This window comes from Chrysemys picta, chromosome 14 (genome assembly GCF_011386835.1).
Source record: "Chrysemys picta bellii isolate R12L10 chromosome 14, ASM1138683v2, whole genome shotgun sequence".
In the NCBI taxonomy this organism is placed as follows: domain Eukaryota; kingdom Metazoa; phylum Chordata; order Testudines; family Emydidae; genus Chrysemys; species Chrysemys picta.
In genome coordinates, this window is record NC_088804.1 from 15,426,662 (window position 1) to 15,448,316 (window position 21,655).

At 40.9% G+C, this 21,655-nt stretch overlaps 2 protein-coding genes across 7 annotated transcripts in view; one reads left to right on the plus strand and one right to left on the minus strand.

Annotated features, from left to right (window-relative positions):
* Window positions 1-21,655, plus strand: part of AKTIP (AKT interacting protein) — a 45,205-nt gene that overhangs the window by 20,938 nt on the left and 2,612 nt on the right. For 3 of the 4 annotated variants that reach the window (XM_065567040.1, XM_065567039.1, XM_065567041.1), the window contains exons 10-11: window positions 4,347-4,389; window positions 20,846-21,637. In XM_065567040.1, coding sequence (XP_065423112.1) covers window positions 4,347-4,389; window positions 20,846-20,880 — 78 coding nt within the window. In that variant the 3' untranslated portion in view covers window positions 20,881-21,637. Of the gene's footprint in view, window positions 1-4,346; window positions 4,390-20,845; window positions 21,638-21,655 lie in introns of those variants that run through there. The other variant, XR_010592543.1, reaches the window with a different exon arrangement.
* The window catches only part of RBL2 (RB transcriptional corepressor like 2), a 55,350-nt gene continuing 49,008 nt past the window's right edge, over window positions 15,314-21,655 (minus strand). For all 3 annotated transcript variants that reach the window (XM_065567034.1, XM_065567035.1, XM_065567036.1), the window contains 5 exons: window positions 21,465-21,536; window positions 20,755-20,860; window positions 18,980-19,185; window positions 18,294-18,458; window positions 15,314-17,279 (listed from right to left, as the gene is read on the minus strand). In XM_065567034.1, coding sequence (XP_065423106.1) covers window positions 17,109-17,279; window positions 18,294-18,458; window positions 18,980-19,185; window positions 20,755-20,860; window positions 21,465-21,536 — 720 coding nt within the window. In that variant the 3' untranslated portion in view covers window positions 15,314-17,108. The remainder of the gene's footprint in view (window positions 17,280-18,293; window positions 18,459-18,979; window positions 19,186-20,754; window positions 20,861-21,464; window positions 21,537-21,655) is intronic.

Sequence of the window (21,655 nt, forward strand, 5' to 3'; positions counted from 1 at the left end):
ATTCCGATCAGCAAGTGCATAGCCTCCTGCATAACAAAGGCTATAAGACTTGCCTGAATTAATTCCTCTTTGAACTAGAGCATATAGATATAACACGAATTCAGATATAACGTGGTAAAGCAGTGCTCCAGGGGGTGGGGCAGTGGATCAAAGCAAGTTCGATATAACGCGGTTTCACCTATAACGCAGTAAGATTAATTTGTTTTGGCTCCCGAGGACCGCATTATATCGAGAGAGAGGTGTGTGTATGTTCATACACACACACACACACACACATACAATCCATCCACTCTTGACTTCAAGTTCTAATCAGGGAGACTATACCACAACTTCTAAGCAGTTGCTCCAATAGGAATGTATCTAGTAGACAAAAGTGCCTGTTCCCTCCCAACACAACTTTAACTCTGACAGATGTATTGAAGCTTTTTATCTTGGTAGCTAGGTGGCAAATACATATTGGGTGAGATTGCTTTTTAAGACCTTTTTAAGGGCCCTTCTAATGCTGGGTTATCGGGGCTTGCCCCAGGCCAGTCTAAATTACATTAGTCTCATGGGTCTGCCTTGGGTTTCAGGAGTGCCCAAGGCCTGGCATGCCCCCTACACCAGGGCTTGCAAGGGTGGTCCCAGACAACAGTTTAACAGCTGTCTTTCTCAGTTCTTGCAGTTTGGGAAAAGCTCCCTCTGCCAAAACTGGGGCTTCTAGGGTCTGTGTATGCCATGTAAAGGAGCTAGAGCAAGGTAAAGACCTTGCTCCCACTTCCTAAGCAATACTTTGTAAGTGAGATGTTAATTGACAATTATTTTTGAAAAGTAACTTGTATCAACTTATGGTGAACTGAAGAGATGGATTTGCTTTTGTTCATTAGCAGAATAGGTATATCCATAAACCAAGTTATTTCAAGAAGATGTGTGTACATTGAGAGAATCCCTCAAAATACATTACTGAGGGAAGAACAAAGTTTAAGGTGACTTTGCTGAAATCATGTCAGAGGAAAACATACTTAAAGCAGCAATTCTCTGTTAATGGATAATGTGACACAAGCAAGAGTAGGGTCCATGTAGTAGCATTAGTGAGCAGTCTTCATCTGTAGTCAGTTCACAAGCGTCCCAAGAGATTCTCCTGGATTGTACAGTTGAAGGTTATTCTGTGGGAATTCTGCACAATGCACAATTTCTTCCTCCCTCCCCACAACTATGGGCTTCTGGCAGCTACTAGGGCCTCCAGGAGCTGGCAGAGCACAGCTTGCAAATAGAAGACACTGTTGGGAAAGGGGGGGAGAAAGATGGAGGGTTCCTGGCCGTTGAAGTTCTCCACATGCCCTGAAGGAAGGAGGTGGCGTGCAGGAAACTCCGTACAAGCCTGGGACCCAGCATCATGCTGTTTCTCCCTCTGGATCCCTGGGCTCTGGGAAGGAGGACATGTGGGTGTCTGGGTTGGGGGAGCACCCTGCAGCTGGGCTCTAGATAGGTGTGTGCAGGGGTTGGGAGTGGGCACCCCATGGCTGGGCTCTGAAGGGGAGGGGGCAGAGAAACAGGAACTGGGTTGTCATAGGAGTTTCTTTAACTCTACTAATGGGGCAATTTTTTGTGTGTCTGTAGTTAGACATATTTGCTTACAGGTATTTTGAAATAAATTACCAAAATTGAAACTGGTGTGATTATAGAGTGGTGTTTTGACAAAAAATGTGCAGAATTTTAGAATATTCGTATGCAGAATCTTTAACGTTTTTGTGCAGAATTCCCCCAGCAGTAGAAGGTATAAGCCTGTTTTGAGTTTGAGGCCAACAGATGAGTCTGCTTCAAATCAGAATAGATGGGACCTAAACTTAGAAGTCCATTTCTACAACATGTAAATTCAACCTCTTCTGCCTTCAAAATAAATATAGCACTTTTCCAAAGTCAGTGTGAATCTAAAAAAGTGCTTAAAACTAGATGTTTGCTGGAACTTAAACCATTCCTGTCCTAGGGGAGAGGAAATAAGCAGTGGATGCCTAAACTTAGACTGATAAACCCCAATAGGGAGTTCTGAATCAGTGTCCTGGTTTAACAAGGGCTAAGTAACTGTTAGCAGTTGCCTTCAGCAGGAGCCTAGTGCTTCCATTACATGTGCTGCAACACATAATAATGTTGGTCTTGTACCTCACCCTCCCCATCTATAAAGGGACCGAGTCAAATAGAGTAATCTCAGGTTCCGTTACTAAAAGTGCTCTTACAAACTTGGGAGTACTATGATGTTGGTCACACTTTCCTATTTTAACCAGGCTCTCTTCCACCCTCCTCCCCCTGCTGTGAGAGTGACCTGCAAAAACTAGATGCCTGATCAGGCAGAGACACATCAACAACTGTTCCTTTGAGACAAGTTACTGATTATGCCTTGTGTTTACACCCTTCCTTCTCGATGCTGGGAAAATTCATAATCCCTATATGTGTATCCCCAGCTATAGCAGCAGCTGGAAGCTGTACTATTGATAAGGCCCTACCAAATTCAGGATCCATTTTGGTCAATTTCACAGTCAGGATTTAAAAAATAGTAAATTTAATGATTTCAGCTATTTAAATCTGAAATTTCAGAGTGTTGTAATTGTAGGGGTCCTGACCCAAAATGGAGTGTTGTGTGTGGGGGGTCATAACATTATTGGAGTGGGGTTGCGGGTACTGCTACCCTTACTTCTGTGCTGCTGTTGGGGGTGGCGCTGCCTTTAGAGGTGGGCAGCTAGAGAGCAGCAGCTGCTGGCCAGGAGCCCAGCTCTGAAGGCAGAGCAGCCGCCAGCGGCAGTGCAGAAGTAAGGATGGCCTGGTATGGTATTGCCACCCTTACTTCTGCGCTGCTGCCTGCAGAGCTTGGCCCTCAGTCAGCAGCTACTACGCTTCAGCTGCCCAGCTCTGATGGGAAGCAGCACAGAAGTAAGGGTGGTATGGCATGATATGGTATTATGACCCTTACTTCTGCGCTGCTGCTGGCTGGGTGCTGCCTTCAGAGTTGGGTCCTTGGCTAGCAGCTGCTGCTCTCCAGCTACCCAGCTCTGAAGGCAGCAGTAAGGGTGGCAATACCATGACCTATCCTCCCCCCCCAAAAAAAATAAGCTTATGACCCCGCCGTGCACTTGCCTTTTGGGCCAGGATCCCCAATTTGAGAAACACTGGTCTCCCTTGTGAAATCTGTAAAATATAGGGTAAAAGCACACAAAAGATTGGATTTCACAATCTGTGACATGTTTTTCATGGCCATGAATTTGGTAGGGCCCTAACTATGGACAGGGCTTGCCTTTTTTACTACTTTTTTTGCATGTGTCTCAGCTACGTTAATAAACTGAAAACAATAAAAACACTTTTGCCTCTAATCCAGGGGTGGGCAAACTATGGTGCAGGGGCCACATCTGGCCCTCCAGACATTTTAATCAGGCCCTCGAGCTCCCACCGGGAAGCAGTGTCTGGGGTTTTCTCCACTCCAGCTGGAGAGTGGGGTCTTGCCCCACTCTGCATGGCTCTCAGAAGCAGTGGCATGTCCTCCCTCTAGCTCCTATGTGTAGGGGCAGCCAGGAGGTGCTGCATGCTGTTCCTGCCCCAAGCACCACCCCCACAGCTCCCATTGGCCAGGAACCACAGCCAATGGGAGCTGCAGGGGTGGCGCCTGCAGACAGGGCAGTGTGCAGAGCGGCCTGGCCGCACCTCCATGTAGGAGCCAGAGAGGGGACATGTCACTGTTTCTGGGAGCTGCTTGAGGTAAGCGCTGCCCAGAGCTTGCCCCCTGCTCCCCTCTAGTGCCCCTGCCCTGATCCCCCTCCCATTCTCTGAGAATAGGGAGAAGGGAATATTTAATGGATAGGTTACCCACTGACAGTGAAACTAGCATAGTCTCCAATTCCCTGCTCTCACACTGACTTAATATGTCCTTGAGCAAGCCATTGCCTCATACTATAAATTAGGGTAAGAATGGATTCCTAGTTCCCAGTCACCCCCCAAAATCTCTACTTGCTGTCCAGGATCCCCAAAAAACATGGATTTGCATCCTTCTCTATGTAGCAGGGATGGGGAGAGAAGTGCAAAGAACCCCCTTGATGGCTTAGTGAGTTGGGGGGGCATGAAATGAGTTACAGAGCACACTCCTGTCAGTGCTGTAAGGGCTTGCAGGTAGTTATTTTCCAGGTGTTCTCCATCAAGGCATCAGGCTCATCCCTGGTGATTGCTTTTCTTAATGGGAAATCTGTGTCAGCTGTGCTCTTTCCAGTCACTAGAACACAGCAGAAAGTGGCTCAGTTTTAGCTCACAGTCCTCATGAAAAGGTTACTGGCTTTGTATGCTATCAATACAGACTTAAGGAGTGCCTGCATCTCTGTTTTCTTCAGAAAAGACAAGACAAAGCTACTTCTGAATCCTTGAGGAAAGGGGGTAAGTAATTTTACTGATAATCTCTTTGTTAAAGAGGGAAGGGCTAGTATTTTTGGTTAGAACAGCATTGTAACTCCATATTTTGCTCCATTTCAATTTTGAGTGTTCTCCCTGGCTAAAGACCAGGGGGAGGGAGGAAGGAAAAAAGTTCCTAGGTTGCATGAAGTAAGAGTTTTCCTTCACATCCATCTTCTACTTCACCTTGTTTTAAAACTTTAAATGGAAAGATGGGCTATGTAGATGCCATGACTGGATTAATGTCTATAGAATAAAATATGTATCTGGGATGAGCCTACTATCCTAACCAGCTTTTCTTGCTCAAAAGAGGTTTAGTCTATGTAGAAAGTGCAAGGTCTTTCGAGTAGTGCCTCTTCCTTATAAGAGACTTACAAGTGGTAAATTTTAGTTTGGACAAATGGCAAAGCTAACCTTTCTAGCTCAATTTTAAACTGTGAAACTGTCATTGCTGTCCAACTCCTCATGTGTTTTTAGTAAGTGTCTTATCCTTTCTTCCTCTGTTTAATATACCAGATTACCACATGTTGCACCAGGTAGATATGACTTTTGGAAGCAGATAAGCCTATACTTATACCCTAGCCTAGGATCATAATGAACAGCAAAACTAATGTCTCAGCCCAGTTCTGATAGTGGATGAAATGGGTATGCTGAGCCTTACATTTACTAGTTTGGGGTAAGCTGTTGAACAGTGTTGTAAACAGAGTAGCAGCGATCTTTGTATTAAACACTAAAGGGGCATTGAAAATATTAAATATTTCTGGGAACATATCCAATATGTGTGTGGTACGCATGAGTAACTACCTGTCTTTAAGCTTAAAACCTCTAAGTGTAGTTTCTCTTCTGTTCACTCTACCTCTTCCAGAACTAGGGAAGTTGTGGGTGGACCATTGTGACTTCTAGTCTATTGCCTTAGCCACAAAAATATGCTTCCTAGAGCATGAGAATGGCCCAACTAGGACAGACTAATGGTCCGTCTACCCCAGTATCCTGTCTTCTGATGCTTCAGAGGGAATGAACAGGGCAATTATCAAGTGATCCAGTCCTTGTCCACTCCTTGCTTCTGGCAGTTGGAGGTTTAGGGACACCCAGCGCATGAGGGTTGTGTCCTTGACTATCTTAGGAAACAGAGGGTTATTAGTAAGGTTATGTTTTAATCATGGGTATTTTTAGTAAAAGTCACGGGCAGTAAACAAAAATTCACAGCCCATGACCTGTCCATGACTTTTACTATATATCCTTGAATAAATCTTGGGGTGGCTGGGGGAGTGCCATGGGGGTACGGGGGCGGGGGGGGGGAGAAGACAGTTAGACAGTTCCTCAGATTGATCACATATATAAAGAATTGCTCAGGTGTGGAAATCTCCCCCATATCCTCTGCAGTGAAGATTGATGCAAAACATTCATTTAGCTTCTCTGCAATGGCCTTCTCTTCTTTGAGTGCTCCTTCAGCACCTTGATCATGCAGTGGCTCCACTGATGGTATGGCAGGTTTCCTGCTTCATATGTACTTAAAAGTTTGCTGTTTTTGTTCTCTTTTTTGCTCATTGCTCTTCAGATCCTTTTTTTGGCATGCCTAGCCCAGTCTCTCAGGTTTTCTCCATTTTCTTAAGGAAATGAGTCTGCCTAACACATTAAGGAAATATCTCCTGATGAGTATAACTTTGCATTTGTTTCATTCCATACTCCTTGGTATCCTGACCTTCAAACACTTTGCCAAAGTGATTAATGGAAGGTCTATTGTGTATATCTATATATTTAGTGCTTTTCATCTTTTCTTATTTCATTCTCTCTCAAACTGAACGACATAGCTAATCAATTGCCTGCTGCTAGGGGAATCCCCAGAACTGTGTGCAATGTTCTGTTCGTGCAGTGTTGCACTTGTAAAGATAGGCTAGAGTAATTCTGGCTCTCATTTTCTATTATATTGAATTACACAGTCACTCTTTGTCCCTTAACATGGTTTGGTCTCTTTTCTATTCCATTTGGCATTGCCCTTGTATATCAAACTGCACTGTTAGCCAGCTGGTACATGTAGGGGATAGAGCTCAATATTGATACAAAAATGGTTAATACAATTACTCTTTGTAATAATGGGCCATTACAAACTTGCTAGTGCCTTATCTGAATTTTAAAAGATAACTACAATTATGTTTAGACCCATGATGCTTGGAGAATATAACAATACTTATTTTGGTGACTTGTTTTATTAATTGAAATATCAGGCTAACAAAGACATACCAGGAGGTTTCTGTCAACTAGTGACAAGTCAAGTGTCAGGGAAGATAACACACCTTTAGCCATAAAAACATGTTTATTACACCCGGCTTACACAAACCCTAAAAATCCGCTTTTAATTGCTATTTATAAACGACAGGTCATAAATCTAAGGCTCTCAAGGCAAATAGACAACAAATTCTGTCTCAAAGAACAGGACATGGTTCTTATCTATACCAACTTTAGACATCTTAGCTCAAAATCTGAACTTTCAAGAAATTTTTGTTTTTTAGAAATTCCTGACTTTAGAAGCATGCAATGGTGCAAGAAAGGGGTGATACATGGGAAGTTTGTAAAATTGAGCTTTCCTTTATCCTCCCCTCCCCCCCCAATCCTGCAAAGAAAAATCTCTAGTTAAACCTCTGCAGAATTCTTGCTGAAAGTAACTAACTTGTTTTGTAAGCACTCTATAAGCCTTCAAAGGTCTAGAAAACCTTGATTGGCAAATGTTTTACAGAAGACATGTTTTACTCCTAACAAACTCATACTTCTCTCAGAAGTGCAAACATTATAATTCTTTAGAGGCTTAAATATGACAAGCCTCCTTAAAATGTAAATTTACAAAACATTTGCAAATATACATGTTGTTTAAATGCAACCATCTGATGTTATAACTTCATAATGTTGTGAATAGATGCATATGTATAAATATATTAATGTAATCTTGAGATAAGACTAGGAATTAATACAAATAGTTAATATTCATATTGGGAAATGAATTTGTAATCTAGCGATACTTTAAGCAATTTCTTCACCCAACTCAGAGTTACCTCTCCAAAGAGTTAAGAAAAAAGGACAGTGACTTCCTTAATGACTATTCAAGTTTAAAGAATCTGGGTTGTCTTAAAGAAGTGTTTTGAGAACTGCACACACAATCTGACTTGAAAATGATGTGGACTTAATTAAGCAGAATTTCAACTCCTCTTAAACTCTGATGGAACTGAAGAAATATCTCAAAATGACTAATGAGATAAAACTCTAATTTCTAAAGGTATTCTCAGAATTTCCAACCACAAGAAACAAAAGCAATAAGGAGCATATTGCATATATATTAAACAGACGACATAATCACAAGATGATCTTACTAAGTCCAACCCACAAAGGCATTGAGCCAGTAAAAGGATGAGAGCAGTTAACTCTAGACACATCCCTGAAAAAATCTGTGCTCGCTGCCTTTCATGAAATTTTAGGAAAAAGGATATAAGGTCTCTGAATTGAGAGAGCCAGCAGGTCCTGCTCATCTGACATCCCTCAACTCCATGCAACAGCCTCTTTCCTCTTCTCAGCTGTTATATAAGCAAGACAGCTAAGGAGAAAATAGCCATACAACAACTTTAAGACGCATCAACCTTAGATTTCAACAAGAATTGGTAAGATGAAAGTTAGCCAAAGCACTGACAAAGTAGTAACACTTCAATATTCCATTACAATAAAAGTTTACTATAATTGGGATATTAATCTATCACCAAATTCTTTAGCCCATTTATTCTTGGTGGGAAGATGGAGGCTAACCAGGGAGAAGCAGCGAAATAGTGGGATTTAATTCTGATTGAAGATTCTTTTAGTTTTTAGTTAATTTTTTTTTTTTTTTTTTTTTTTATGGAGATATCCCATCTCCTAGAACTGGAAGGGACCTTGAAAGGTCATCAAGTCCAGCCCCCTGCCTTCACTAGCAGGACCAAGTACTGATTTTGCCCCAGATCCCCAAGTGGCCCCCTCAGGGATTGAACTCACAACCCTGGGTTTAGCAGGCCAATGCTCAAACCACTGAGCTATCCCTCCCCAAATTTCTTGTAATTTGCCTGTTACAAGAAAGCTACTTGACTGTCTTTTTGACTTAACTAAACCCTATAAAATCCAAATTAAGTATTTAAGTTTACTCACCTTTATCTATTTATAAACTGTTTAGGTTATCCAGGATAAACCAAACAGGACTCCTGTGCCCTTAAATGAAATGATTTCCGCCAGCTATAGACTGTTATCTGAGAGACACTAAGATGGTACTCACTACTAATTTTGGTGGTCTTGTACCAAAGAGAAGACTATCCTTGCCAGAGGTGGGCCACTCCAAGCTTGCTGCAGCAAGCCATGCTGAAGTGACCTTTTTTTTTTTTTTCTTGTTTTTGTTTTTTGTTTGGGTATTTTTTGCTTATCTTTCCTTAAGATAGTATAGTTATACTTAATTGATTACTTTGCATACCTTTTAATTGGTGTGGTAATGAACTCCATGTGACTAAAATGGTGGGTGTCAATCCCTGTATTGGCATTCAGAGAGAGAGAGGCTCTTACCACATCTTGTTTCTCTAAAGTGTACATTTTCAATAATGTTGGAAAACAATTATTTGGCATTCAACAGTTTGTCCTACATAGGTTATGACAGCCTCTTTTTGCCTGTTGTTCTCAGTGGTGGTTGTGACAACTCCCAAATTAAGAGGTGCTTTGCAAGCTTTACATTGCAGTCATATTAGGGTTTGCCCAAATAGACTTTGGCCACTAGTCAAAGTTCATATCCTCTTCTTTAAAGTAGAAATGCAGTAATTGGTGTGGATTCCAGTGATCCTGTACTAAAAGCTTTAAACTGAACAGGGCCAAATGCAATTTTATTGAGACCTGCCCAGAAAAGAGTTGGTGTTTTGTTTTTGGTTTATGGGGGGGAAGGGTACTGTGATGTTTCTAGTGTCTTAATTTACTGGCCCAAGGTATAGCTTATCCAGGTCTTGAGAACAGTGCCTCATTCTTTACTGGTGTTTGCAGTTTCATTCAGGCCTGTAAGACTCACCAATTTCAGAAAGGGAGTTTTTCACGACTTAGAATTGTGTATGGAGGTAAAAATGGATCTGAAATGCTCTTGACCAAACACACTATGTGGTACAGATTTCTTGGGGAGATTGGACCATTTCATTAAATTGGAAATGGAATGTAGAGATTCCAAATTTGAGATTTCTAAACAATTACAAGGCGTTAGGTGGATTATCAGTCACAGAGGCAAGGTAAATCTCTCCAGCACAATAGATAGAGGACGTGCACCTATTACAGAAGCTCAGGTGAGGGGTCCACCATTAGTCACCCTGCTTAAAATCCCACTCTCAGCTGCTGCCAACATGGGGGTTCTAACCAGATTGCCCTCCCTGGTCTCTGCTTTGGATGCACTTTCATCACCATCTCCATGAGCAGTTTCAAACCCCCAGCCCCCTGTGAGGTAGAAAGGGATGTTGAGTGCTAAGTAACTTTCTAAAGACTGTACATTTTTAGTAATATTGGGGATAAATCAGAAATAGTACCAGTTTAGGATGTGTCACCCCCTCCCACACTATTAGTCACATGGGGTTCTTGCTATGCCTTAGGGAACACCAGGATTAGAAACAAGCAGAAAGTCAAAAATATTCTTAATAAATGAATTCTTGGCAGTGGTCTTGGAGGATGAGGGAGATTCCCAAACCTGAGCCATTCTTTTTACATGACAAATCTGGGGAACTGTCCCAGATTAAGGTGTGAGTAGAGGTGGTTTTGGAACAAATGTATCAATTTAACAGTAATAAGTCACCAGGACCACATAGGATTCACCCAAGAGTTCTGAAGGAACTTAAATGTGAAATTGCAGAACTACTAACTGGTTATGTAACTTATCATTTAAATCAGCTTCTGTACTAGATGACTGGAGGATAACTTAATGTGATGTCAATTTTTAAAAAAGGCTCCAGAGGGCGATCCCAGCAATTACAGGCCGGTAAGTAAAGTCCTGGGTAAACTGGTAAATGGGAACTATAGTGCAGAACAGAATTATGAACATAATTTGTTAGGAAAACCATGTTGAGACTTCCCTAAAGGGAAATCATGCACCTCAATCTACTAGAATTCTTTGGGGGAATAAACAAGCATGTGGATGGGGTGATACGGTGGATATATTATACTTAGATCTTCAGAAAGCATTTGACAAGGTCCCTCACCAAAGGCTCTTAAGCAAAGTAAGTTGTCATAGGATAAGAGGGAAAGTCCTCTCATGGATTGATAGCTGGTTAAAAGATAGGAAACAAAGGGTCAAATAAATGGTCAGGTTTCAGAATGGAGAAAAGTAAATAGCGGTGTCCCCCAGGTCCTCTACTGGGACCAGGGGTAAACAGTGAGGTAGCAAAATTTGCAGATACAAAATTACTTGATAGTTAAGTCCAAAGCAGACTGGGAAGAGCTACAAAAGGATCTCACGTGACTGGGCAACACAATGTCAGATGCAATTCAATGTAGATAAATGCAAAGTGTAATGCACATGGGAAAACATTCCCAACAATACATAAAAATGATGGGGTGTCAATTAGTTAGTTGTTACCCCTCAAGAAAGAGAGCTTGGAGTCATTGTGGATAGTTCTCTGAAAACACCCACTCAATGTGCAGCGGCAGTCAAAAAAGCTAATAATGTTGGGAATCATTAGGAAAGGGATAGATAATAAGAAAGAAAATATCAAATGCCTCTATATAAATGCATGGTACACCCATCTCTTGAATACTGTGTGCAGATCTGGTCGCCCAAAATCAAAAAAGGTATATTGGAAAAGGTACAGAAAAGGGTAACAAAAATGATTAGGGGTATGGAATAGCTTCCATGGGAGGAGAGATTAATAAGATTGGGATGTCTCAGCTTGGAAAAGATATGACTTGGGGGGGGGGGGGGGGGAATATGATAGAGGTCTATACAATTGAGTGGTGTGGAGAAAGTAAATAAGGAAATGCTGTTTACTCCTCCTCAACACAAGAACTAGGGGTCACCAAATGAAATTACTAGGCAGCAGGTTTAAAACAAGGAAGTATTTCTTCACACAACATGGTGGAACTCCTTGTCAGAGGCTGTTGTGAAGGCCAAGACTATAACAGGGTTCAAAAGATAACTAGATAAGTTCATCGAGGATAGTTCCATCAGTGGCTATTAGCGGACTAAGCATGTGCTTGGGGCAGGGCGGTGCTCAGGTTTTTGTTTGTTTGTTTGGCGGGGCAGCGCTGGAGGGTTTTTTTTGTTTCCCCATGGGGCGGGGCTTCGGGGGGCAAAAAAAGTTAGAGCTGGCCCTGACCCCTAGACTTTGTCTGCCAGAAGCTGGGAATCATCACTTGATTACCTGTTCTGTTCATTCCCTCTGAAGCACCTGGCATTGGCCACTGTTTAAAGACGGGATACTGAGCTGGATGGACCATTGGTCTGACCCAGTATGGCCATTCTTAGGTTTTAATATTGAAGAAAGGAAAAGTGAGAAACAGACTAAAAACTCAAGCAATAAACAATGGTTACTTCGGTTACAATCTCTTCTGCATGTCCTGCTGTGGAGAGTTTTCAATAAAGATTATACCTTAAGAGGGGTATGTTGTGGTGGAAAACTCTTCTTTAGGTGAACTAAAACCTAATGATGATATTCCCCAAACCAGCAATGGGCCCTGTCTCAATATATCCTAAATAGATATCTCAACTGGCTAATATAGATGGGGAAATTTAATTTGAGCTGGTGAATCCTGTTTGGTTTAGCTTGGGTATCTTAGGAAGTTTATAAGTGGGCAAAGGTGAGTGATCTTAACTAAGGAGGCCTGTGAAACCAGAGACTCATCTAAATAGATTACTTAAAAGAAGCGGAAGAGTTCAGACATAATGAATAGTAAGAATCTTGCATTTAAACTATGTCCCAAATTTCTGTTCACCAAGGTTAGCTGATGTCTCCTGAATACACTATCTGGTATTTAATGGGAGAAGCTGGAAGCAACTTAGATGATAGCATTTAAATATTTTTCTTGAAATGTTTTAAATCCCTTGGCAGTGCTTTTGTGAACTCCAGCTCACCAGTGGTGTCATGTTGCAGAAGCAGTGCTGGGCTAGAAAGTTTCTGTTCCGTGATGCTGTGGTTGATTGTCTTGCTGCTGCTGTTTGCTTATTTGTAAAGGTGTTGAGATTAAATCACTGTCTGAACCAAGACTCTGTACAAGAGAGTCTGAGTTTAATAGAACAAGCGTGAATCTGTCTTAGTTTCCATAGTCTCACTGAAGGTAGAAGACCCATCTCCTAGAGATTTAGCGGATATTTGAATTAATCCATCAGCTGCTGTCACCTCATTAGCTCACATGCTAGCATCTTCTGCTCCTGAATATGCAGCAGGGTCATAATACTTTGACTTCTTGTTACATTGCTCTTGTCTCTGTGGTAGGGAAATTCTCGGGACCTTTTAAAAGATAATTTAACTTTAAATTTTGTTTGTTAGTTATTCGGCTCATTTTTCTGAGATCCCTTTAGTTCCCTCGGGGTTACATAGGGGTTGAAAGTTTGAGGAATTCAAACACTTCTCCTTCCTGTGTTTACTTTTAAATTAGTCATTTAAACCTAAATGCTCTTCAAATAAGGCATGGGCTTGCTGTTCCTTAATCATCCTTAGTTTGTTCTTGTCTTTTTGAGTTTGGTAAAGAGTTGCTTAAGCATGGCCAGATAGCTAATCCTGCCCACTAACCGCAATATTTTATATTCAATCAGTTATATCATATGACTTTACGGTATTTGTACATCTTACCGTTCACCAAAGTATCGTGCAGCTATTTTAGGAAGGGCTTGCGTTTAGATACAATGTGCAAATAAGTTTCCTTTCAGACATTTATCTTAAGCACTAGAGGACAAAAAGGAATAGGAAACATGAGTTGGAAAACGTTTTACAGAAGATATGGGTTACTTCTAACCATTAATGTTCTCAAAGTTTGAAGTGCCTATGAACAAAATCAGTTTCAATAAAGATATTTCTAGAATTCCTTGGGGGCTTACAACTGAAGGTTTCTGTTTTACAAAGAGGCCTAACTTTCATGGCTTAAAATGCATTATCAGAACTATAAACCAATAAAGACTAGCCTCCCACCTTTATACAAGCAGGTCTCTTTCTAAAACAAATCCTAAGATAAAGACCAAGTCTATACCACTCTGTCTTGTACAAGGAAGGAGCCCTGTTGGTGGTGGTTTGCCTTTTGACCTAATGGTTCCTAGATTTATAATCTACTCTTTGTGGTACACTTACAGTTTGCAATTCAAGGTTCCTGTCAAATATTCTATACAAAGCGCAAATCATAGCAACACTTACTGACATTTTGAAAGAAAATGTTAAAGCTCTGCATTCCACATCAATGTGAACACGTCGGAGGTAATAAATGTAGTCTTATTGGTAAAGGTGTCCTTTCGTTGACAGATTTCCTTAAATCATGCACTTCCATAAAAGAGCAACCAAAATATGAGCTATCATTTTCCAAGCATGTGGTGCATGAAATTACTAAACTTTCAGAGATGCTGGCAATTAAAGGTGAAGGCAAGATTGTATGTAACCAACATAAGTTGCCATTGTTGCAGCAGTAGTGAGGACTGGCCCCTAAGGTCCTGTGGCTGAAAGGGTTTTCCCTGTTGCATGATGCCTCTCCTAGTCTACCATCCTCTTTTGGGGTGCAGGGAAGGACTCTGGCTCTCACTTGAACAGTCTCTGCTGTTACTCAGCATTCTACCATTTAATAGTATCAAAAATCGGATCATTTCACTATTACCACTTCAGGATTTGAGTAACAGTGAATCTGAACAGAGCTGCTTGTTTTACTAGGTTGCTAAGTAGAAAGAGCCACAGTAGCTGAGGAAGACGCTATTGCACATTTTAAAGGTGAAAGTTTCTTACTGGCCACTGCTAAGTAGACTTGTTGTTGTAGACTGAGTGATACCCTAGTAGCCAAACACTGGCATTTGTGGAGGTACAATCAGGATTTCATCCTTAGTAGCTGTAGCATTCTATGGCTCTCTAATGTATTCATAATAGCCCCATAACAAGGCACCAGTTGGGGCTTAGGTGACTGTTTATCTTTCTGCATGCCAACCGTGTTCAGAACTGTGTGTGCAAAGATGTTTAGGATTCAGCATTTGTGATGGGGAAGAGGGAGTAGCTCTTTGAGGGACACCCAGCCAGTTAGCTGTAAAATCCCTCTTGGTAGCAGTTCTTTATTTGCTTTACCTGTAAAGGGTTAAAAGGTGGGCACCTAACCAAAAGAGCCAATGGGAAACAACTTCTGTCTTTGTCTGCTCTCTCTGGGCTGGAGGGTCAGAGCAGCCATGCCAGGTATGATAAGTCATCAGATCATGCCTAGAACTCCAAACATGTAAGTAGATCAGAATGTTTAGCTAGACACGATTAGGGTTATTTCTTACCGGTTTGTGGACTTCTCTGTACTAACCCCAGCTGCTTTTGTTTGCTTGTAAGAAAGCGATTTTGGGACTTGCTCTAAGTTCCAGATGTAGTTCTTAATTTTTAAAAACAAACACCAAAAATCCAATCCTGTTCTTAAGAGGTTTGTGCATGTTGTTTGACTAGCTGTTAGTTTCCTTTCTTGGCTCTTCTGGGGGGGGGTGAAAGGGCTTGGGAATTCCTCCCGGGGTTCAAAGGGGGTCTTGTTGCATTTGGGAGGTGGCAGTGTTTACCAAGCCAAGGTCAGAGAAAATGCAAGTATTCATTTTTAAAATCCTTATGGGCCCCACTTCTGCACCTAGCTGACTCCCAACTCTGACACTCCTTGACTGCATTAATGCAGAGATGTAAACCAGTGCTTCTTAGCTGCTGTAACTTCTTGTGCGCAAACATACAGTACTTGCAGATGTTTATAATGGTCTTTATTTAAAAATTCACTTCAGACAAAGGTTACAATATTGTAATAAGAATCTGACAGTTCATAAATATTTTTACAGAAACACTCAACCGCTGTTTATCTTCGTTATGAAAGTTAAGCAGGAATTTGCTTTTAAATTCAATTTACAACTGAATTAAATCCTAATAGTTTCCATTCTAATCCTTGTCAGCATAGGAATGATTGAAACATGGAATTTATGTAGCTGTTTAACAAATCTTGAAAGTGATAAATGCTGTATTAGTGGTCAACAATACTCTTCTACAATTAATCTCTTCATGTGAAACATATTTGATCACTCCCTTCCCCCGTGTCTATAATCACTTATGCTTCTGTACACAAGTACATTTGCTCTGCTGCTGGCACAGCCCTGCCTCAAGTATAAGTAAGGGTGTCAATGAAATTTGTCTATCACTTTTTGCAGTGTCACTGCTGTACAGAGATTTTTTTTGGGGGGGGAAGGGGCCTTCATTGTACCCTGCCTCATGCTGACATGTTTAGAGTACATTTTCCAGATGTATTTATGTACCAGTTTTCTGTTTGTGAGGAGAAGAAATGTCTCCTGGGCATCCTGATTAAGTCTAGTTCAATGAAGGTGCCATTTAAAAATAAACCTCAAAAGGAAGATACAGCTGCTAGCCTTTTTCTCATGAGGCAACAAGATGGCTACCTCTGAAAAAGCACTAAAAAAAATGATTGAGTTTGAAAAAACAATGTATGTGTACAGAACTGCTTGAGGGAAAAAAAGCAAACTTCCCATATCAGTACTTGCATATTCACAAAATTAGTTTTAGCTTAACATCATTTACTGACAGGATGTCATATTTGAAAATAAATAGAAAGTCATCATTTTAATACAGAAACACATCTTTAGCCTCAATTTGAAAAATATTTACATTCAGAAAGTGCCATTGCAAATATACAGCAAAACTAACTTACAATTTATGCTTTACAGCCCTATCAAAAGTGCCTCCCCTTGAACTTTAGTTCACTTTAAAACATTGCACAGCTAAAAAAAAATGCATTAACAGAATTGCCTACACAACCTAATCTTGAAGAGACTCAGTTTAGGTAATTTCATAAACCTCCTTGTAGTTTAAAAAAAAAAGGGCAACTGGGCTGTCAGCATTCCTCGTTGTAGCACTAGCGATTATGGGTCATCCCTAACACAGAAGCTCACCCATGAGTAATTTGAATATCTTGGTGCAATACTCCTGGATCTGACCAGTACATTGTGGCTTGCTAGGCAAAAAGAAGGGTAAAGCACCAAGAAAAACAGTCTATGCAGCTGGGGGCTAAACTCTGTACACACAATTCCCATCACTAGCTAGAAAACTATATAGGGTACATTGTCTCAGCAATAAATATCAAAATAGTTTAGAAAGCAATTTATATATAAAAACTTGCTCATGTCCTTATAGTAAAGCACAGCATATAAGCTAAGTGTGAAATCTGAATGCCCAGGGTTAGCATCAGAGGTGGAAGTATCACTTAGCAATGTGCTGGACCACAATGGGATAAAGTGTGCAGTATCAGTCTCCACTCCCCTTTATGGGACAGTTCAAAGACTCAATGCAGTCTAAAGGGAGATTTCTGTTTGAAGATCAAATACTACCATTCTCAGCCACAGGTTAGCTAGGAAGATGGCAGTCTTGAAATGGAAGATGCTCAAAGGCTTCATGAATCCACAAAAAATGCTTAGCATCACACCCTGGACAGATGAAGAAAGGACGTAGCTGCTCTGGAACACAAACAATTGAATAAACTCAGTGAGAACCTCTGTCATTTGCTACATCTTGTAATCTTCTTAGTAGAGCAGTGTGATTCTCCTGACAGATCCGTTTGGCTGGTGATTCAGTACCATCTTCCAAGAGAATGCCTCTTTTCTTTGTGGGGGTCTCTCCAGTTCTAATCATGCTGTTAATCTCGCTCAGCCTCTGAAACATAATCATAGACAGAACAGGAAATGTGACTATCCACAGGTTCACAGGATGAGTCTAAAGCAAAACCCTGTCTCTTTGCCAACCTTGCATATGAGGAGAATGTCATTCATTGACAGACTGAGTAGCCTTAACAAGGATTCCAAATTGGTTTGTTACTCCCATGTGCACCAAAGCATGACACACTCTCTCTCTCTCTCTCTCTCTCTCTATATATATATATATATATATAGAGAGAGAGAGAGAGAGAGAGCGCACATGCATGCTTTGAAGGAAGCAGAGAGTTACCCTCCACTGCTGTAGATTTGAATCAGACCTAAATTAATGCTCATGATAGACTATTTATTCCAGCATTATTGGGTCCCTTCCCTGTAGCCCCTATTCCTACTATTTCCATTACTGTACTGATCAAAGTTCCCCCCCACTGTAACTAGCCTGGCATTTCAAACACTACATTTCTTTGGGGTTTTTTTTCCCTTTATCATTGCTTTTCTGTTACTATGGCACTTGCTAGACTGAAATGTCGAAGGAGAATGTTCTCTCTAGCCTGGCTCGCTAGGATTTTCAATTACTCTGTGTGAAATCTATGCATAAAAACATTTCATGTGCAGCAGCTCCTTGTTCTAAAAGAGGATATTTGATGTACTCCCATTTGAAAAAGCAGTATGTGACGTGCACAGCGGCAGGATCTCAGGGCTAGATAGTGCACTGAAGCGCTGTAGAGTTACACCCTAGCTTGCCCTATACTAAATCCCATTTTCAAAAGTGACTTAAAGCTCTCTAATGACTTAGGAGACTATTTTTTAAAACTGCCTTTTCTGTTACACCTAAATAACTGCATGTGAAACATTGCAGGCGCACTATTTATAGGCAAAAATAGCATTTGAGAGCGAACTCTGTGAATGCACCCACAAATCTCACATCTCTGCATAGTTTAACTTGCAAAACGTTTTTTTTTTTTTTTTTTTAAACCACCCCACAATTCTTGAAATATTAACTGTTTACTCTTACCTTAGAGGGGCTACTGCTGAAGTAGTAGAATATTTTCTCTCGCGGAGAAAGTGCAGACTCATTTTTGTGTGGTGAGATGTAGATTGAGTGATTCTGGGACAGCTGTATTCTGCGGGGGGAGCCAATCCTTACAAATGGATAAGGAGATAGTGGAGGAGCATCCGTCTGTTAAGGTAAAAGAACAAATCAATTGCTACCACTTTTCCAACAGAGACTAGTGCAGGCATAAGCCCCTTTTCACTTTTGATGTAACTAGATCTAATTTACGCCATCCCTATACATGGTGAAACATACAGATACTGTGACGTTTATAAAGCACAACACTATTATTCTTCATGGGCATCCAGAGATGCATACTTCACTGAAGGAGGAAGGCACTTTCTTCCTCTTAAATACTAAAAATACAGTTTGGCATGGATATGGCACAAGGATCTCAAAATACTTTTATGACCAATTAAAGCTTCCCCATCCTGGAAGGTAGGGTAAGTACAAATGCTTGTTCTCTGCTGCTACTGTAACACTTTTAAAAAAAAAAAAGTGAAAAAACACCCCTCTCATGGTTGCTGATTGCAACACAGATCAGGTGGCAAGAGCACTTTACTATGTGTAAAGTAACAGCAGTTGGTACCTCACCCACCTTCTTGCTCTAGCTTTTATTACTAATGAAAGTAATTAAGAGCACTTACAGCATTTGTGGAAGAGTACTTCAGGGCAAATTCTTTCATTTGTTCAATATAGATGTTGTTATAGAACCGAATAAGGTCCCCTCGCTCCTCCTCCTCAATATCACTGTTTGCACCTGTCAGTCGTGTGGGAGTTGGGGGGGCACTAGTCGGCTGCGGAACTGGCAGGGTGCTGCTAGATCTCATGACAGGACTAGAGTCTCTGCTAGCTGGAAAGGTAAGAGTAGTTTCAGAGTCACTTCAGCTCCAGTTGTTGCTCTTATAAAACCACATTAAAATTGTTTAAACTCTACTCAAAAGTTAAAAAAATGCAAGACCTATGGTTGGCTGCGCATTTGTCCTGTGGGGAAATACTGCATATACACACACGGGGACAGAATTAAGGTTGGGTGGGCAACTATAAATCTGGCATTTCCTAACAATGAGTGCTAGATACTGCAACCTAAATGTTCTTTTAACTTGGAAATTACCTTTTTCAAAACTTTTAAAAAAATATTTGCAACCGTATCAAGCCCCACCTTCCCACAAATACTTCATAAACAAGGTTTGACCACTGAAGCATCAGCTCTGGCTTCTACCTCTTAAGCTCCAGGGCAGATATCAGCTGGAAGCAGGGAGGAATGGACCAGTGAGTGCTAGGGTGGCTGGTGGCCCATATACCCAGGCTTGTTCTTACCTCCCCCCACTCCTCAGACCAGGGGAAAAAGGTGGAAGAACTCAGCTCTCTTCCACTCCCTCGTTGATGAAACTTGTAAGCATGAACTACTTATAGTCACAAGCATCCTTTAAGATGGACATGTTAGGCAACCTAAATCTAGGGATCACAGCCACCATCCTCTATAGAGATTTCAAAGGGGCAGTGCGATGGCGTTAAGTCTGAGCAGGTAAGTGTCACTTTCTTTGCACTTTAGAAAAAGTGGTACCTGCACTCAGGGAATGGACGTTCAGATTAGGCCAAAGCAGGCGGCCTTGAGAGAGAATCCCTGATATGTGGATGGAAAATTCTTCCTTTTGTGATGCTAATGTAAATGGGGTACTCCTATGTTCAAAGAGAAAGTGAAGGGTCATGGGAGTGTCTGCAGTGAGAACGCCTCCCAAGCATGCGTTCAAGGGCAAATGGACTTTGAGTGAATGTTTTTTTCAGTTCTCTTAGAGATGGTGCTGGCCTGCCTCACTTCTTGCTAATGCGATCTTGCAATTAAGCTCTAGTTCTTCTCTAGACCTAGAAAAGAAAGAGGCTGCTGCGCTTCCATTTACTTATAAAAGCAGCCTAAACAAGAGTAACCACTTTTGATACTTGCTGGCTTTCACTTTGTCTGGGAACAGTTGATTTTACAGGGGAGACTTCTGCAGAACAACACTAACTGGTGCATCAACCTATTGGTTTATGTGTCTGCCAGCACACTTTAGCTTCAGAGAAGAGCGGGGGTTCACTGCTATAAAAGCCCAAGCCAAACCTGAGGGAGACTGGCTGGGTTAGGGACAGCAACTATCAAAAAGCCTCTACTTGTTCGATATAAATTCTCTCGAGGAGTAGCCATAGATGGGGGATTAATTGATGTTATACTCAGCTGTAGAGACAAAATTGTCAAGGGCAGCACCAGTATCGAGCAAATTTACTTGGAGTTAAATTCTGCAGCTGTCTTGTTACTGAAATATTACCATACCTGTCTAAATTTTAAAATATCTGGTTGCCCAAAAATTAAGCCATTTGAATTTGACTTTTACTACTCCATTTTGAGGTAGTGAAATCCATACACTGGTTTGGAATCACTTACTTCTGTCTTTACTTCTCTCTGTTGGGGAATTCTGTTGGATACTACTATCACTACTGCCAGAATGACGGCGCTGTCTTCTGCCCTTTATCAGGACAGTCCGATATACCTGCAAAAAGCCAGAGATGAACAAATTGAAGGAAGGATCGTTAACAAGGAAGCCATATATGCAAGCAACAAAGGGTTTGTATGAAAGATCAGTACTTTAAGAGATGGTTTTTATTACAAGAGAAATTACTGAAACAATATTGACTATCCCAATATACATCCTTTATAAAAGAATATTTTTGCAGCCTCATTTTCTAACCACTAATACCATATATTTAAAAGATCATCATCATCAATGAGGGCCCTATACCTTATGTTTTAAATGAAGACATTCAGAATCTAAACCAAATTTTGTCAAACACCATGTAGTTAGCTAAGAATTTTGGATTTAGCCATCCTCCTCTTCAAAAACTACTAAAAGATATTGGGCAACCTGCACTGTACCAAGCAGGGTTTATGGAGTTAACATTTTTGGGAAGTAAATGGAATCCTGTTGGAACAAAGGAATTTATACCCTTTGAGTGTTTAAAAGTGAAGATTAGTGAAGATTAAAGACACTCTAGATTCCCATTCAGGGAATATACCTGAAGATGGTAGCTACTATAAGTAACTGACAGGCTCAGTAAAAATATAAACCCCATTACTTCAGTATTAATTGTACTTACATGACTCCGTGCTTGTGGTTGGGTCCTATAGCAGCGCATGATGTTCTGAAACGACTTATCTTCCTTTGTAACCTAAAGACAATGACTTGTTTTTTTTTATTTGGTAGGGAAATGCAGCTGCCTTACATTACTAGTAATCCTGATAAATGTTGTTTTACTGTTATGAATAAAAAGCCGATGTGTATTTTATT